This window comes from Gavia stellata, chromosome 34 (assembly GCF_030936135.1).
Source record: "Gavia stellata isolate bGavSte3 chromosome 34, bGavSte3.hap2, whole genome shotgun sequence".
Lineage (NCBI taxonomy): Eukaryota > Metazoa > Chordata > Aves > Gaviiformes > Gaviidae > Gavia > Gavia stellata.
This window is the reverse complement of record NC_082627.1, coordinates 701,813-721,235: the sequence shown is the minus strand read 5'-3', so window position 1 is coordinate 721,235 and position 19,423 is coordinate 701,813. Positions and strand designations below refer to the sequence as shown.

Here is a 19,423-nt window from a genome sequence, read left to right as displayed (position 1 = left end):
ACTGTGAGCGCAATGCTTTTAGCCCACACAGTGCCCGGTCACACTGAAGAGCTCAATGCTCAGATCCATTTTCCAGACAAGGTCAGCCCCACTCCCACCTCTCCCCAGTACCCACCACAGGAAGCTGCAGAGCTCTGCGATCTCCCACCAAAGCCCAAGGCCCTTTGAAGGGAACAGCAGTCCCAGGAAGATGGGGAAGAGGGACATCAGGGAAGGGGTGTCAGCCCTCCCATCATCCCTAAGACTGGACACCAGCAACAGCATGAGGAAATGAAGGCCAATGACTCCCTTGTACCCAGGAAAATCCTAAACAAGACATCCGTTGCCTTCCCTCCATTCCCGCTGCCAGCCTTGCTCCCCAGGACAGCACAAAAGCCCTGATCCTGGGACTCCTCAGAATCACAGAATCACAGAATAATTGAGATTGGAAAAGACCTGTAAGATCATCAAGTCCAACCATCAAACCAACATCACCATGCCCAGTAATCCAGGTCTCGCAGTTCCATGTCTAAAGGTTTTTTGAACACCTCCAGTGATGGTTACTCCACCACTTCCCTGGAAAGCCTGTTCCAATGTTTCACCACTCTCTCAGTAAAGAATTTTTTGCTAATATCCAGCCTAAACCTCCCCTGGTGCAACTTAAGGCCATTCCCTCTCCTCCTATCACTAGTCCTCCATCAGCTCCTGCTGCCCCAGCCATAGAGCAGCCAGCCCTGGACTTGCATGTGCAGAAATGGATTTCTCCTTCTTCTTTAATCCACAAGCATGAGAGGTCTTTGGGTGCTACACCAGATCCAGGGCAAGGTTTCTTTACTGAAGATGCATGATTCACTCTCCAGCATCCCTCCCTGTGCCTGCTGGGTCCCTGTGGCCTGCCCTGGGATTGCGGAGTCCTCAATTACCTTTGCACACTTGGATTTAGTGTTTCCCTTATTTATGACTATGCCTTGGGTGGTCTCTCATTTTGTGAAGCTTCCTACTCACCCCTGGGCACACGCTGTCCCTTCACATCCCCTGAGCTCTCCCCATGCACCTCCAGAAAGAAGGAGTGTTGGCCATCAGCCTATAGCATGTGTGGCAGCCCAAGGCAGGCAACCACGGGACAACTCTCCAACTCTCTTTGCACTCGCCACTGACACCTGAGCCCTGGATCCAGACCTGGGTCCCCAACAGAGCACACTGGGGTGCTGAGCTCATCCTACAGGTCAGTGGGGAACCAAACGAAAGCCAGAGGATCTTTCAGGGTGCAGTTGAATTACAATGTCCTTTCATGATCTTTTGACTTCTAGTCTGGTCTTCAGGACCTGCACTGAAGGTCTCTGCAGTGAGATGACTCTTTTTAAAGACATAGTATTGGGGAGCCAGCTCTGATAATGTTGTAAACATTTACCAGATGCTTCAAGGCCAGACACAGCAGGTTTAGCCAATACCAGAGCTGGGATGGATCCAAACATTTCTGTAGGAACACAAGGATGACAGAGACAGTAACAACAAGAAAAACCAAGCAGATTGCAGACCTGCCCTTAGATACCATGTGCAATGTCATGACTGCACAGGGCTGGGTAAGTTTTTATAGATGAAAAATGGCTATGAAATCAATTTTCCTACTGTGTCCTTGAATTCTCTCTCCAAAGAGTGGAGGGCATCGAATTCCAAGAGCATGATTTGACAGAGAGCAAGTGTCTAGAAGAGGTGGAGATCTCCCCCTCTGTTAACCCCTCTTTCTGTCCCTAGGCAGGGACAGCAAGAGGTCCATTTCCCCTTCTGTAGGGCATTGACCCCACTGAGCCAGTGCAGGTGTCCAAGGCCTGGTTAGAAACCCTCGGACTGGATGGGTGTTCAGCTCCCCCATGCACCCCACAGACCCACCCTCTTGCTGCAGTGCAGATGTGCACAAGAGAAACTCCTGCCTGCGAGGTCCTGGCCTGAGCTCCTTCTCGAATCAGTGGGGATGGAGGGTGGCAGGTAGTTACTCACACAAAAGTCCTGGTGGCATTCGAGGTGCCGGGGCCATCCAAGACATGTACAAGTGTCTCAAGCCCTGACAGAGCAATTCAGAGTGACCCACAGCCTTCCTCTGCATCAACACCAGAGATGAGTGGGCCTCCACTGAATGAGGGTGACATTAATCACTCTCCAGCCTCCCTTCCCCATGCTGCCGGGTCCACGCTGTCCCTTCTGGCATTGCAGAGTCCTTGTTTCCCTGTGGACACACCAAGTCAGCACTTCACCTTTGGTGACTCCACCTTGGCTGCTCTCTCCCTTTGTGGGGCTCCATTCACTGCCCACCTTGGGCACCCACTGTCCCCAGAGAGCCTGGGGGATCTCCAGGCAGCTCCAGTTTCCCCTTGGGAATGATGGTGTCTGCCATGTCCAAAATGTGACAGCCTTGGGTGTGTCACTCACTGACCAGCCATGGCCTCCACTGGCACAGGGCACTGACAGGGGAGTCCTAAATCCAATCCGTGATCTCCAGAAGCTCACAAGGGGACTGAGAGGCTTTTGCTCCTGCAGTCATGCAGAACCCTGAGCAACAGCCCTTTTTCATGCCTACTCCTGACACCAGCATTGGAAGACAAGTCCAGTGATCACACGCAGCACAGAAGAAAGCCCATTTTATTACAGAGATGTTGTGACAGGTTCAGCTCTCAGCAAGCGTTAGACACCTTTATAGAGGCTCCAGGTAAGAGTGAGGGGGTTCATCCCTCTGTAGAAGTAAGAAGAATCCAAACATTACTGTAGGAACATTATAACAACAAAATAATAATGATGATAATAATAGAGAGAACAAAGAAAAAGGTCAGGACTGGTGTAGAATACCCTGGGAGTCATTTGTGGAGAGTTGGGACGTTTCTTGCTGCTAAATAGGAGCCCATGGAATCAGTTTCCTAATACCATCCTTGAGCTCCTGGTTCCTCATGCTGTAGATGAGAGGGTTCACTGCTGGAGGCACCACTGAGTACAGAAATGACAAAACCAGATTTAGAAGTGGGGAGGAGATGGAGGGGGGCTTCAGGTAGGCAAACATGCCAGTGCTAAGAAACACGGAGACGACGACCACATGAGGGAGGCAGGTGGAAAAGGCTTTGTGCCGTCCCTGCTCAGAGGGGATCCTCAGCACAACCCTGAAGATCTGCACATAGGACAGCACAATGAAAACAAAACACCCCAAAAACAGAAAAGCACTAACCACAAGAATCCCAATTTCCCTGAGGTAGGTGTCTGAGCAGGAAAGCTTGAGGATCTGGGGGATTTCACAAAAGAACTGGTCCAGGGCATTGCCTTGGCAGAGTGGTAGTGAAAATGTGTTAGCTGTGTGCAGCAGAGCATGGAGAAACCCACTGCCCCAGGCAGCTGCTGCCATGTGGACACAAGCTCTGCTGCCCAGGAGGGTCCCGTAGTGCAGGGGTTTGCAGATGGCCACGTAGCGGTCATAGGCCATGAAGGTGAGGAGATACACTTCTGCTGACATCAAGAACACAATTAGAAAGACCTGGGCAGCACATCCTGAGAAGGAAATGTCCCTCCTGTCCCAGAGGGAATTGGCCATGGCTTTAGGGATAGTGGTAGAAATGGAGCCCAAGTCAAGGAGGGAGAGGTTGAGGAGGAAGAAGTACATGGGGGTGTAGAGGTGGTGGTCACAGGCTACGGTGGTGACGATGAGGACATTGCCCAGGAGGGTAGCCAGATAGATGCCCAGGAAGAGCCAGAAGTGCAAGAGCTGCAGCTCCCGTGTGTCTGCCAATGCCAGGAGGAGGAATTCGGTCATTGAACTGCTGTTGGACATTTGCTTCCTCTGGACATAGGGGCCTGTCTAAGGAGGAAAAGGCAGTGACAAGTTACCAGAGACATCTCTGAGCAAAACCAAAGACATTTCTCATAAACCCTCTCCCTGCCATACACCCACCCTTTTCCCTTCTTTGGGAGAAACCTTCATTCTGCCTCCTGACTTCAGCTTCGTTTTCTGCAGCTATGTGTGCTGGAGCAGGGCCTCTGCCCATGGTCTCTTGAGGAGTCAGCCGAGCTCCACTGCAGTGGGGATATGGGACCATGGCAGGGGGGCGAGGTTTGATATTCACAGTATGTCAGATAAAATCACTCATAACGCAGAAGGGCTTCTCAGCATCTGCACTCCCAGCACTAAAGAATGTGGTGGCAGAAAGAAGTTTCAGGGCTTTGGGGATTTTCACCTGCTTCCCTCATCATTCCCTGTGAGTGTTCTCTGAAATCAGAAATCATGAGCATTTCTCCTGCACTCGGAGTGATCGGTTGTGAGACATGAGAGGCAAAAGGATTCACTGTGGCTTAGTGAAGAGTGAGGGGAGCTGGTTGGTCTGGTTCCCAACTACCCCGGGCTTCCAACTTTCTCAGATGGAGGGCGATTGCACGCCCATGATACTGGTAAAAGCCACCAGATGATGCTGAGAGCAGAAGGATCCACTGCAGACCACTAAATGCCTCACCCTTTCTCAAGGTCTCAGCACCCCACTTCCAGCCACAGACACACATGGCTCATGTCACCAACCCAACAGCATTTCCTCAGAAGCAGCATATCTGTGCTGCTCCCTTGGAGCTTTCAGACAACAGAAAGAGGCTGTGGGAAAGTTTTGTATGTTTGAGGGCAGCTCACAGCTTGGAAGGGCACCCCAAGGAGATAGCCAATGTCCTAATTATTGTATCTATTTAAGGGGAAACCAGCTCATTCCACAGCTCCACAGGCTGCATTGCCCACAGCCCCACAGGTGAAAGGTGGGACACCTCATTTCCATGGACACACCTGCACAGGAGGACCCACAAGATCAGTGTGTGACTCTGCAGCTGGAACTCCCATCCCCACAGAGCCTGGCAGCAAGAATGAAATAACAATAACACAGAGAAGAGGAGAAACATGGGGAAATACAGTGAGGGTCTGGCTGAGAGAGGCAGGGGGAGAGGCAGCCGGGCACTCAGGAAAGCGTTACCCTTTCTTAACTGCTCAGACCACCTCCCAGACACCAACACTGCTGGGCAGATGTTCTCAGCCCCTGTGCTATGCGGAGGGGAACTGGGCACGTGCTGGAGAGCTGCACCTCGGCTCTGCTGGAGCTCCGGCTGCAGAGGAGGTGGTTCATGCCTTGGAGCCCACAGCCCTGAGGGCAGAGGCTGTGCTGGGTGGGAGAGGAGGCCAGGGGGCTTGCTCAGAGGAAGGGGTCTGCACTGGAGGGGATCATCAGGGGTTTTCTCAATTCTCCTGCCCACAGCATATCTTGTTTTAGTTTCCTCTCATTCCAGGATCATATCCCTGCTGCATGGAGATTTTCCTCCTCGGAGATGTTTCCCTGTGCCATGTCTTTTCCTTGTCAGTGCTCCCAGACCTCATCCCAACCTCTGTGCACTCACCTTGGTCCTACAGAAACCTGCCTGTTTGCAGGGCAGTGCCTGGGTGCATGTGCCTGTTTGCAGGTGGAAAAGGACAGGTCTGAGCAACCCTGATGGGTCCAGCAGAGGTGATTCTGGTGTTGTCCCTAGGCAGAGGAGTGGCTGAAGGCACTTTAGGAGGCTCTTGGCAGACCTCCTGATCACTCAAAGTTGCAGTTCAGGAGTCTCAGTGACTTGTTAAAAATCGACACCTTCTTTTCCATTTATTGTTTTCTCTCCTCCCCACAACCCCTCTGGAATAGGAAACTGAGAAGACAGGCTGAGGAAAGCTCCTTATCTTTATCGTAATCCCAGCCTTGATCTTCCCATTGAAACATCCCATTTGAAATAGTCTGGGTGTGATGTGGAGCTGTGAGGAACCCTGACCCATGCAGCACCCTCTCGACAGCACAAGGACCCTGCCCTGCCCTGCCAAGGGTCATTCCTTCAACCCACAGCTTCTCCCCACAGCACCCTGGGGAGCTCTCTGGGCAGGCTGAGTGCTGACCCTGGCAGGCAGCAGAGTCCCTGCCCAAACACACAGCCCCTGGGGCACAGGGACTCTGCTCTGAAGGACAGCCCTGGGCAACCGTGGATGCATACCCACCTTTACACCCCTGCAGCCGTCCTTGGGATAAGGCAGCTGTCATGTTCTTTATCTCTGATGGTGCAGCGGAATGTCCCTAATCTGCAGCACATCCCCCACCTCTACAACAGAGACCCTGAAAGAGTTGTACTTCCAGATCCCATAAGCTGTGGGATGTGCCACCTTTAGGAGATCCCTCCAGAAACCACAGCTGCTTTTCCCTGCAGCCAGAGACTTACTGTGTTAAGGGCTATGAAGATTTCCCTTCAAATCAGCTCTCTGCATCCTCCCGCCCCAGACTGCCTTTAACCTCTCTCTGCCTCCTCTCTTCTCAGTGCCTGCAGGCACTGCCCTCAGCCCTGCTGTGCTTTGAAGAAAAGCTGCTCTTGGGCAGAGCTGTCTCTCTGCAGCACTGCCCACTTGCCATCAGTACCCTCCCTCCATCCCAGGAGCCCAGCCCAGCTCAGCAGCAGAGGACCAGCCCAAGGCAGCACTTTCTCTGCCCCCTCTGGGCTCCCTCCAGGTGTCCCTGGGGCTCTGGGGGAACCTGCTGTGAAACAGGCTGAAGGAATCACTGATGTTCCCTTCCTCAGCTGGGGAGAGATGCTTCTTTCCAGCACTGTCATTTTCCTGCTCAGAGATAGATTTCAATCTAAATATCACCTTTCCTCATCCCATCAGTAGGCAGAATACCCAGTGAGCATGAGGGATCTCCTTTACCACTTCTGAGGGAGGAGATTCAGCTGAGGCAATCGAGGCATCCCATCCTGGGTGTGTAGTCCTGGTCCTGGAAGGGGTCTTAGCTCCCTTCCATGACTGCCACAAATCCACAGGAGGATGGATCCCTCTTGCCTCAGTTCAGTGGTGCACAAAATAGGCACCTGCATGTGAGCTCCTTGTCTCAGCTCCCCTGCTCATAGATGCACAGGGATGCTAGGAATGAGATGCAATGTCTGGTTACATTTGAGGTGCCAGAGGTGGTTGAAGATATGTGCAGGTAACTGCAAACTCAAATGGAGTAGTTCATAGAGGCAGAGCAGCATCTGGAGGCATCTTCTTGGAAGCTGTTGGGAATTTCCTTTGGCCATCTGAAATGACAGCTGATGCCCAAATTTAGGGCAGATCAACTCATTATGTTCAGGGCAGCTTATTCATCGGAATGATTGGAGCCCTGTGCCATAGGGAGAGCTCAGTCTCTCTCTTTCCCCTTCTGCATCAGCTCGGTTTCCTAGACCCCCACTGACTACCTTGGCATTTGCCTCATGCTCAACCCCATAATGCCTGACAGAATTTAGGGCAGCTACTCAATTTAATGCTCAAACCTAGCCCCACAGAGCTACATGAGGTGCCAGGGCTTGCAGGAACCGTAGAGGACTTTCAGGAAAGCAGTTTCCATTCACAGCGGTTGCATGACAGACACCCCGGACAGCATTGCAGGGAGTGCGATTTGCTGCCTGTGTGCTGTTGACTGTTGCCATCAGTCAGGGGCATCAGTCATCAGATGCCTTCAGAGAGGCCCTCCTCTACCCAATAGCTGCAGGCATTGCATGTACAGAAAGCACGTCACACTGGGGTCTTTGCCCACACCCATGGTGATACAGTCAAGGAACACACCAATCACCTTCACAATGTGCCTCGATACATCTTCAAGGACAGCAGTAATCCTCATAAGAACTCAATTGAAACTGAAAAGGCAATGCAAAAGGAACCAAGATAAGCTCTTGCTGCATCAGCAACAGTTGAAGAAGAAACAGAGAGAATGTGTGACCCTGCTGAATGTGGTAAGAGTAGGTGTAGATAGATCTGAGATAGTCTATGTCCTCTTTGCCTCAGGTACTACCAGCGACGTCTCCCAGGACTTTGAGCTTTGAGGCAGGACTTGGGAAAGGAACAGCCAGTGGAGGATGGGGATCAAGCCAGCGGTTGCTTGAGCAAACTACACCCTCACCAGTCCATGGCACTGGAGAAGTTGCATCCAAGGGTGCTGGTCAGCAAGGTGAGCTCATGTGGATGACTGAGCACAGCCACCCCCAGCAGCGGGCATGCCCCATCTGCATGGCCGAGGCATGCACGCAAGGTGGAAATGTCTGTATCAGCCCTGACTGGCACAGGAGGGACCTTCCTTCCTGCTGGATTCTCAGGACAATCCTCTTCCTCCTCCTCTACCTGCAGACATCCACTGCTTTCCACTTCTGGGCTCAGACATGTTGTAAGGATTTGCTAAAGCCATCAGCCATCAGCTTATTTCTCATTGACATCCCCCCAAACCTCTCCCACAGACCTACAACCAGCCAGACACTGCTGCTCAGGGCCACTCACTCTTCAGAAGAAGCCTTCCTCTGATTATTACAAGCCTCCTAGCTCCCTCCAGAGCTCATGCTGAGCTTTCTTGGCCATAACAGGGCCTTTATCACCATCTCTTATGAAATGGTTGTCTTTTGATAATCATCTGTGCAGAAAAAGTAGTCACAGAAAAGCACCAAACACATCAAAAGTGATGCCGAGTGAATTGCCAGTAAGAACCAGTGGAGCTACCTCCATGCCTGTGGCTTCCTGGCAAGGAGTCTGTCCTGAGCAGGGGATCCAGCCTCTGCCACTCTCTGGAGAGGGAAATCCGCAGTGTCCATGCCACCTGGGGACACAAAGGCTGGTTTCTGCAAGTCCACCCTTCATCTGAACTGCTTCAGATATGTACTTGTCCGTTGGGTATCATGCTGTATATTGCAAATACTGATTGAATTGGCATTGCCCCACGTGGCTACCACAGATGCAGATTGCTCCGATGCAGATATTGATATTTAGGCACATTAAGGCTTTTGTTGTTGTTGTTGTTGTACTGATATTCTTAGGGAAATCACACAAACCCTTGAAGGATAATTGGAGGATTCCCACTACAGTGGCCCTGTAGTTAACTGGTTCCTGTTTGTCAATGTCTCACTGTCACTGTGCAGGGTGTGGTGTAAAAGGTGCTGAGCACAGGCAGATAACCACTTCTGGCTGTGCTCCTGCTCATACAGCCCAGGATGCTGTTGTCCAAATTTTCCGCTGGCTTACGTTTTGCCTAACGAAACTCAAGCACCACCAGAGCCATTTCCACAGAGTGGCCAAACGCAGAGGGCTGTGGTCATGGGCACAAAGCCCATCTGGAGGCCAGTCATTAGTGCTGTGCCCCAGGAATCAATACTGCATTAAACAGAGGTTAACTTCTTCATGTCCATTGTTTCACCTTCCATTATCTTTTCCCCTCTTTTCACCCATCCAAGTCCTTCGCTTTGATCATCCTTGTACATCCATGCAAACAGCCAGCCTCTGTTTGCCCTTTCCCCAATGGCCCTGGCTTTGCTTGCTTTGTAGCTGTTTCTGAGATCATCACCATGGTAAATCCTACTTTGGAAGGAAATTCCATTGAAGTACTACCTCCTCTTAGTATTTGTAGTTCTCTGGAACACCTCATGGCATTACCTTGTGACAGATGCCACAATCAGGGTAAGCCATCTGCACGCTAACATTCACAGCTGACCAAATGGAGGTTCAGTCCGGGGAGACCTTGAGAAACTTTGGGCTTTGGCCAACAGAAGTGTCCTGAAGTTCACAAGGAGAACTGGCCAGTCCTGCCTCAGGGGAAAGAATAACCCCGTACATCAGGAGCTGGGACCTGACGTGCTGAGTAGTGACCCTGAGGAGAAGGGCCTGTGGGCACTATGAGGGACACCATAGGAGCCAGTGGTGCCTGCTCACCATGAAGAAGGCCAGCTGCATACAGGGCTGCATTAGGAGGAACGTGGCTGCCCAGACAAGAGGAGTTACCATCCCCCTTGACCCAGCACGGCTGTGGCCACAGCTAGACTAGGGTTTCTCTCTGGGGGGCTTCATGATCTAGGCAAGTGGGCGGAACCTGAGGAGTTTCCAGAGGAGATCTGCCAAGATGTGATTCGGGGACGAGCGCACATGCCCTGTGTGGGGAGGCTGAGGGACCTGGGCTGCTTCACTCTGGTGAAGTGGAGGCCCCGGGGAGGAGAGTAGTTACCTGTAACTCTTTGAAGGGTGCTTGCAGAGAGGACGGAGCTTTCGTTCTCAGTGCAAAACCACGTTAGAAAGGAATAGTTCCACAAAGTGCATTTGGGAGGTAGGGACTGGCCATGAGAAGAAAGAAAGAAATGGCTGTCAAAGGGCAGTGCTGTGATACAATAGGCCACCCAGCTGGAGTCTGGATCAGCCCATCAGGCATCTTTCTCTCCATTTCTTTGTTTCTTCATTTTTTTGGAAACGGTCTCAACATTTCCATCATACTGAGGCCCAAGTATTGAAAAAGAGAATCTTCTGCCTTTCACAGAGCCCAGTGCCCTAAAAAACTCCCTGCCAGGGCTGTTCATGCCACCACTTGCTCTTGGTACAGAGCAAGTCATGCTCTTAGGTGCCCATCTCTCTTGCGCGACAGAGGAATGCAAGGTACAAAGCTTCAATCAAGCTTTGGCTTTCCTGGCTCCACCTCTGCACCCCCACGCCAGGTTTCTATCTGTCTCCTGGGTAGCCTGTTCCTCCTCTACCTTCTCTGCACTTCCTTCTGGTGTGTGAAATCCCAAATCAGGGCATCCCTGTTCATACACACCGATCTCCTGCTGGGTGCTGCTCTGCTCCCTCCACATCAGACTGATGTGTTCCCAGGCTTTGAGGACGTTGTCCCTGAAGAGCTAAAAGGGCCTCACAGCCCATTTACCCTCCAGTCAAAGTCCAAGCAGACCCTCCGCCAACTGAAATCAGCTCTCCTGCAGTCCGGCACTGTGATTCTTCTGGTTGTCCTGCTTTGATACCATCTCACAGTCATTACAGCCATGGCTGCCCTCAGAGTTCACATCCCCATCCAGATCCACCTTGTCTCTGAGTAAGATACCAACTCTAATCAGCTCATTGACCGCCTGTGCCAAAATGTTGCCTTCAACACCCTCCAGGAACCTCCTGGGTTGCTTGTGCCTGGTCCTACTGCCCTTCCAGCAGTCTGTGGGGTGCTTCAGCTGCCTGTGGTTTTGAGGAGCTGTGACCATGAGGCTTCCTCCAAGGCAAGGCTCTGTGCACACCAGCCTTCCCTTTGCCCCGAGCTCACCTCCACCTCCTCACCCTCCTGCCTGCCTTCCTGACAAGCCATCACCACCCACGGCTTCCCTCCCACCACCCGAGCTGTCCACCACGACTCTGCAGTCCCTGTGGATGAGCCCATTTCTGCCTGTGCAGCAGCAATGACAGCACCGGTGAGGGGAGAGGAGAGGCCGGCAAAGGGGAAGTGCCTGGGAGTTTGGCTGGAAGGTTACTTCTGTTGTGGGAACAGGGAGATGCGAGGAGAGGCAGCCATGAAATGGGTTTGAAGGCACTTTTTTTTGCAACAACTCAATTGGTCAGGTGCTGAGGCAGGTCTAGTGATGTCACCTGGAGTATCAGAAAACCTCCCCAGCAGTGCTAAGAGCTGAGGAGAGGGGAAAGGTAGAAGAAGGTGAAGGTGACACGGCTGGAAGGTGGAGTGTGATGCCATTTCTATTGCAGTAACCTGCAGGCAGGCAGGCAGATACCATGACACCATCAATCACATCACAAACCCCAGTGTGACACAGATGACACCTCAGAGAGGGGAGAGGGAGAGAGGTGGCTAAAGCCAACAGAGTTGGGCTGTTGCTTGTGAGGTCATCTCATCACAGCAATGTGATTGGGCAGGAGCAGTCAGGCATAATGAGGTCCTAAAGAACTCCAGAGGCAAAAGCTGCAGGCAGATGAGTAGGCCCCTGGTGAGGTCCTGCCCTGGGGTGAAGCCACCTGTACACGACATGGGAACCTATGGGCAGTGGCATGAGAAATTTCAGGATGTGGCAGAGGAGAGTGTGAGAAGGGTCCAGAAGTACAGGCAAGACCATGTGCCCTGACTGGATCTCACATGCCGTTGAAGGGTAGAGTTGTGAGAAGCAGCCAAACATCACTGATTACGCGAGAGGAGCGTTGAGGAGCATCTAGGCAGACAAGACTCGAAAGGACAGCAGTGCCAAGGCAACCCGATCAGTGGTGCCATTGAAGGCCCAGATGGCCAAGGCAATGGTATCTGAACCAGCAAATGAGGGTACAACTGGTGAGGGGTATTAAATGTGGAGGAGACTGGGGCAGAGAGAGGGAGAGGTCAAGATGGACTGGGAGGAAGAAGCCCATGGATGGGGAGAGGAGGGGGAGGCAAGGGGCCAGATGCATACAGTTAGGGGCTGGTCAGTGCCGGTCAGGGCCAATCCCTGTGCCTCATCACCATAGTCTTGCTTTCTTATTAAACTCTGCTCCCGGCTATTGGCTGAGTGAGTCTACTCACTGTTGGGTGCATGTTTGGGGTGCATGTATGTACATGCTTTGCTGGCCAGCTCCAGGTGAGGGTGGCTGGAGAAGGAGGACACCAGAATCTGGAGAGACCTAGGGCTGGAGCTGCCAAGTGGGTAACAGCCCTGAGCCTGGTCAGGGCCCCTGCACAGACCCAAAGGCCAGGCCCACACTGGAGGGACTGCGGGTGTTTTTGTGCCCATGGGTAAGTTCTGCAGGGGATGCACGGACCACTTGTGACCTTCACATCAGATCAGCCTGAGAGAGGGAACAGGATGGGGCTGTTTGTGTTGCTTATGGTTGTTTGAGTGCTGCTGGTGGTGTGGTAGATATAAAGGTGCTGTTCCCTGTTGGAGTTGGTCTGTGTATGATTGGCTGTGTCTACCTTGTGTGTGTGCGCACCTGCATATGGCTACAGGATTGTGTGTTTGCATGTTCATGTGTGTGCATTTTCTGTTGGCCTGAGGAAGTTGGGGCTTCTGGGGCAGGCTCTCCTTTTTGTTCATACACCAACAACCTGGGCTTGATCTTTGGAGTGAGGTGACACGCGGAAACGAACTTCACAACTCACACAGAGTTATAAAGCAGGCATGTTTATTGCGGAGCCGGGTGCAAGGGGATTTCTCCACAAAGCTTGCACACCGGGTTAAAATCATGACAGGTATTTAAAACAGTTAACAAAGTTAGTTACGCCTACTGGTGCTACTCCTTAATTAACTATTGGTTAATACTTTTCTTACTTCATCTTAAAGTTGCAGTTCTCTTTTAATTCACCACGCATGCTCAGAGAGTAGGGGGCTAAATTGGGTTGGGGCTTCTCTAGGTGGGAGGTGTGTTTTTTAGTATTAAAATGAGATTAAAATTAGACAAGTTAACTCTAGGGCACTATTTTGGCAGTCTTTTCTATTTTTCTACGATTCGTCCTTGCGCTAATCATTATTGCTAGTTAGCAGAGAGTCAGTGAAGACAAACTTTATCAGCAGAGACTCAGTGGAGACAGTCTTTATCTCTAATATGTCTAAGTACCGGGTGCAGTTGTTACAAAGTATCTTCTCTACACTTTTCTTTCTTACTTTTAACCCTTGTTTCTCACGATGCCCTGTAACATTCCCCCCTTTTCTTTCCCTTAAGCAAATTCTTTTGCTCTTAAAAGTGGTTCATTATGTTTCATCATTACTTTTAGTGTCCATACTTGCCCAATAATTCCCTTTAGTTTACACAAAAGGATAAGATTCACTATTGTTAATGTTGAGGTGGCTATTAGTAACACCAATATTGGGTGGGTCATTATGTTCAAGATTTTGGTAGCTGACGGGGAATAACCCCTAAACACATCCCACCAATTGTGCTCTCCGTCTGCCTTCACTCGTTCCACTACTTGGTGTATTTCCTCTGTATTATGATGGACAGTAATTAAAGTCTTTCTTCCACTTTCTTGAACTTGCTTTAACAACCTTTTTAGATTTTCATGATGCAATAGTTTTCTTATTAGAGTGAGATTCATTCCAATAGGGGTGGGCTGTATATCCTGAATCAACGTATAATTAAATTGTAGCAATTGATAAGTAGTAACAGGAGCCGTGTAGTTAAAATCACATCCTGTAAGACTAACAAAGTTGCAAATGCAAATATTTGAATGGTTGCTCATGTCCACCATTTGATCATCTACTTGTACAAAATCACATTGAGATCTCAGACAAACACATCCCATACCCCTGTAAATTATGATGGTTCTTAGGGTCTCGTTGGGATGCACCTCAAAGTGACAAACATTTTTTTCGGTGTCAAGACAAATATCTTGCCCTTTGATGGTGTTTCCTTCACAAATAAATCCTTGCTGGTCTCATACGATACAGACCTCGACATCAATAGTTTGCCACTTATTCCTGTTTTTCATCGCCGATACCCTATGTCCTAGGGGATAAAGTACAGTTCCGTGGTAGTTTAATCCTAGTGCAACAATCGGGTATATGTTATACACTAAAGCTTTATATATTGTTAGTACAAAAGCTGTAGCTGTGTTGTTAGTAGGGTCAAAGGTAAAATTAACCAAATGCCACCAAGATTGGAATCTCCTTTCAAATTTCGTTGCGTTATTCCAAATCACCTTTCGGATTTCTTTTGGTAGGATTCCGTCTTCACCTTCCCTAATGATTGCAGCTGCTATTGTCTGTAACCATAATTGAGCTTGGATACAACTGAGTGCTGTAGAAACGTTAGTCTGAGCCACGTCTAATGCATTTATAATCAGTTCATTATCTTTTTCATTAAGCTTTTCCCACTGTGGTAACATATTTGCTGTAAGCCATTGGCTGGTTCCTAAAGTTAGGAGGGAAGGTCTTAAACGGTTCTGTATTTTGTTTAGATCGCTGGTCACCGTTGCGAGTTTGTTCCTTATATCTCAGTATCTATACTATTTAAAACTCCCAGTCCTGTTCCTACTGCACCAATCACATCTCCTTTTTTCTCATTCGGGAAGGAAGGGTCCTCTTATGTAACCATGACGTCCACCCTATGTGTAAGGGTCTTATAAATGATGAACAAGCTGGTTGAATGGTGGAAATATCGTTCTGTATTAATAATTCCACTCGCTTAAGAGACCATATTGGATTACACATTACCTGTTGCTGACCGACATACTTAATTACGTATGGTCCTGTCGGATACACATATGGTCCTATTTGCTCAGGCTCTGTGGGACTTGATTTAATAGCCTGAGTCGAGGTAGTGTAGGCAGGGGGAGTAGTGGTTTCCTCTGGTGTCTGCAACTGAAATCTAAAAGTTAGAGCTTGGGCCCCCTCTTGAGTTGCCCCCAGACATATTATGGTCACCGTTTGAGTTATATTGAAGGGATACCGACAAACGTCCTTTCTTTTACATACTGTGCTACCTGTTCTATTGACAGAGTCCCAGATAGAATCATTTTTGACAGTAATTTGGGTCTGGAGAGGAGGCGGGTTACTTACTTTAAGGAGTCTACAAACTATCTGGACCTCCTTTCCTTTCTCAATCATCCAGGTATAGACCAATTCTATTCTTTCCCATACAGTTGGTCGCAGTGTCATGTTATTATTACATATTGCCACAGTTGCCAAATTCAACCCTTTCCCGAGCTTCCCGTATACCCAAAATAAGTGTTTGTCCAAGGCCACTCCCAACAGTGGTTACAGTTCAGCAGAGTCATAAGAATCCATATCACCGCTTTTGAATGCGAAGCTTCAATGGTCCCATAGGTGTCGATTCCCATCGTGGCTTAGGGGCTTTCTTCACTGTGGTGTGATGTACCCACGAGGTCTGCTCTTTAATCTTGACTGCTGTATGGGTTGTCAGCAGCACCTGGAAGGGGCCTTCCCATTCCGGTTTCAGAGGTCAATCTATAAAGGACTTCACCTACACATAATCACCAGGCTTAACATTATGCACCAGCCCATCAAGACCTCGGGCTCTGGTTCCTAAGACAAGTTTCTCTATCTCCCGAAGTTGTTTTTGCAGGTTTACAATATAATCAGATAACATTTCATCTCCAATCTGAGTTGATATTCCCGCCTGTACAATATAGGGCCTCCCGTACAGTATTTCAAAAGGGCCCAACTCCTCTTTAGTTCTGGGCTTAGTTCTAATTCTCAGGAGTGCCAGAGATTGTGGCAATCCGGCCTCCTCCTGCCCAATTTTACAATCTGTAACTTAATTAAGTGGTTCATCTTTTCCACTTGACCACTTGCTTGTGGCCTATATGAGGTATGTAACTGCCAATCCCAAGAGTTTACTAACTTGCTGAACAGTTTCTTGCAATGAAATGTGATCCTCTATCCGAGGAGATTGTTGCAGGAATTCCAAATCTTGGTATTATTTCTTGTAATAGTGCTTTAGTTACTTCCCTAGCCTTATTAGTTCGGCAAGGGAATGCTTCTGGCCAGCCTGAAAAGGTGTCTGTTAGAACCAGCAGATACCGAAACCCCCCTTTTCTTGGAAGTTCTGAGAAATCAATTTGCCACTGCTGTCCTGAATAGTTTCCTTTCCCTATCTGTCCAAGTTGGACTTTAGGGCTTACCTTAGGATTACTTTTCAAAGATATTTCACACTGCTGTGTCACTTGTTTAACAGTGGTGTAGACGTTCCGGGCAACTATACACTGACTCAAATGCTTATACAAGCCCTCAGCTCCCCAATGGGATTTCCTGTGTTCTGCTGTAACTATGGCCCACAGTAACACAAATGGGATTATTATTTTGCCCTGCGGAGTCTTTGCCCACTTACCTTTCTCTACTTCTCCCCCTACGTCTTCAACTAATTTCTGATCTTCTTTGGAATACCTGGGTTCACAATCAATTTGTATTTTACCATCTGGGACCAAAGACTGCACCTCTAATTCACCTTTCTCAGCTGCTCTTTTGGCTTCTCGGTCTGCCATAGCATTGCCCCATTCTTGAGCAGTACCTCCTTTCTGATGAGCCTTGCAATGCATGATAGCCACTTTTTCGGGTTGCTGTACTGCTTCCAGGATCCTAAGAATTTCTTCAGCATGTTTTATATGTTTCCCTTGGGTGGATAGGAGTCCTCTTTCTTTCCATATGGCTCCATGGGCATGGACTACCCCAAAAGCATATTTGGAGTCTGTCCAGATATTAATCTTTTTGTCTTTGGCTAGCTCCAACGCTCGGGTTAAAGCGATTATTTCTGCTTTTTGTGCTGAAGTATTTGGGGCAAGGGCTGTGGATTCTATTACCTGATTCACGGTGGTTATTGCATACCCTGCTCTGCGGATGCCTTGTCGAACAAACCTACTTCCATCTGTGTACCAGGAATCCTCAGCGTCTTCCAGTGGCTCCTCCTTTAGATCTGGTCGGCTGGAATAGACCGCTTCAATCGTTTCCAGGCAGTCATGTGATACCGGTTCTCCCGTGGTTCCACTGAGGAAAGTTGCTGGATTGACAATGTTAGTAACAATTATTTCCACATCATCCTGTTCCACCAGAACAGCCTGATATTTAAGGAATCTCTGTGGTAAGAGCCAATGCCCCCCTTTCATCTCTAATACTGTGGATACAGTATGAGATGTCAGCACTGTAATCTTTTGGCCCGATGTAAATTTACGTGCTTCTTGAATATTTAGCACCAATGCTGCTACTGCCCTTAAGCAGCTAGGCCAACCTTTACTTTCTTCATCAAGTTGTTTGGAGAAATACGCCACTGCTCTTCTATATCGTCCCAAGTTTTGGGCTAGGATTCCCAGGGCTATTCTCTGTTTCTCATGGGAGAACAACCAGAACATCTTAGTAATATCTGGTAACCCCAAGGCAGGGGCTTCCATTAATTTCCTTTCAGTTGCTGGAATGCTCTTTCTGCTTCCCCATTCCAGGTGAGGTCTTACCGAGAGTCCGTAGTTATAGATCCATAGACAACACCATCCCGTCATCCCTAAAAATGTACGGAGTTCTTTAGTTGTCTGTGGTCGAGGAGTTTGGCAGATGGCCTCCTTTCTTGCTGTTCCCAGGGTCCTTTGGCCAGCAGCTATCTCGTACCTGAGGTAAGTTACCTGCTGCTGAGCTATTTGGGCTTTCTGTGGAGACACTCAATAGCCATTAAGTCCAAGGAAATTCAGCAGACTGACTGTCCATAGTATACATAGTTCTTTTGTTTTAGTGGTTATCAATAGATCATCTACGTATTGTAACATTATTCCATCTCCATGTGGTCGCTCCCACTGTTCCAAGTCTTTGGCTAGTTGGTTCCCAAAAAGAGTGGGGCTGTTTTTAAACCCCTGTGGTAACACAGTCCACGTTAATTGTGTCTTTCTCCCAGAGTCCGGGTTTTCCCACTTGAATGCAAACAGCAACTGGCTCTCTGGAGTCAAAGGTAGGCAAAAGAAGTCATCTTTCAGGTCCAATACGGTAAACCAAGCCAATTCAAGTGTCAGCTTAGTTAATAATGTATATGGGTTTGCCACGACAGGATGCAAATCCTCAACAATTTTATTAATAGCTCTGAGGTCCTGTACCATTCGATAATTACCATCTGGCTTTTTGATAGGTAGAATGGGAGTGTTATATTCCGATTCACACTCTGTTAGTAGCCCATATTTGATAAATCGGTTGATTATTGGTCGGATTCCTTCCCTATCTTCAGTTCTGAGGGGATATTGCTTAATTCTTACAGGCCGCGCCCCTGATTTGAGCCTGACCATTATTGGGAGGCATTTTTCTCTTTTCCTGGTATTTCTGAGGCCCATACCCCTGGATGTACTTGGTTCTGGATTTCATCAGGTAATTCTGAGCTAACAGGAGTATCTATGAGAGCCAGACTCAGAAGTTCAATTAGCTGGTCATCCCCCACTTGAAGCTCTATTTTTGCTTTCTCAAATTTTATTTCCGCTTTTAGTTGTTCCAGTAAGTCTTGCCCCAATAGAGGTTTTGGTGAGTTGGGCATATATAAGAATTTGTGTATTCCCAATTGTTTTCCCAACCTAAATTTAAGAGGCTTTGAAAAGTACGCCTTTTCACTTTGACCAGTAGCTCCTTTACCGTTACAAAATCATCATCCGTAGGTGTTAAAGCTTGGTTAATAGCTTTCATCTTGAGAAAAAAAAATAAAATCAAGGACAGGGTCTGCCCTTTCTCTGTGATTCTGAGCAGCTGGGCTGCTGCCTCTGAGAAGCACCTTTGAGGTGGGAGGGGCCCCCTTGGGCACACACCACGCAGCACCGAGCTTGGGCCTCGTCACAGCGGTTTTACTGGGCTCCAGCTCCCTCCCCAGCCGGGGGAGGCTGCGGGACTGTTTCCCTGCTTCCACCCCATCTGGGAAATGCGGTACCGGCTCCCCCTCAAAAACAACATCAGTTGCAACAAGGTATTATAATTCAAGGTTCCCTTAAAGGGCCATTTCTCCTCATCATTTTTATTAAAGTCTTTCTGCTCACGCTTCCTCCTGGCAGCTCTCCTATCTCCTTCCAGTGAGCTAAAATACAGCCTAGAAGGCTCCTTTTCAATATTCCACCACTTTGTTTACCTCCCATAATGAACACCCTGCCCGCAGGGGCTTATTCCTCAGCCTAAGAATACAACCTGATTGAATTGACAACAATAATACCTTGTCCAAGGC

General features: G+C 49.0%; 1 protein-coding gene across 1 annotated transcript; it reads right to left on the bottom strand.

Annotated features, from left to right (window-relative positions):
* Window positions 1-2,860: 2,860 nt before the first annotated feature.
* Window positions 2,861-3,787, bottom strand: LOC132320197 (olfactory receptor 14C36-like). The gene has a single exon (XM_059832468.1). It carries the CDS (start codon window positions 3,785-3,787, stop codon window positions 2,861-2,863), a length of 927 nt encoding a protein of 308 aa, XP_059688451.1.
* Window positions 3,788-19,423: the final 15,636 nt, after the last annotated feature.

Excerpts from the sequence above, each read along its gene's own strand:
- LOC132320197 (XM_059832468.1), bottom strand. The coding sequence starts at position 3,787 with ATGTCCAACAGCAGTTCAATGACCGAATTCCTCCTCCTGGCATTGGCA.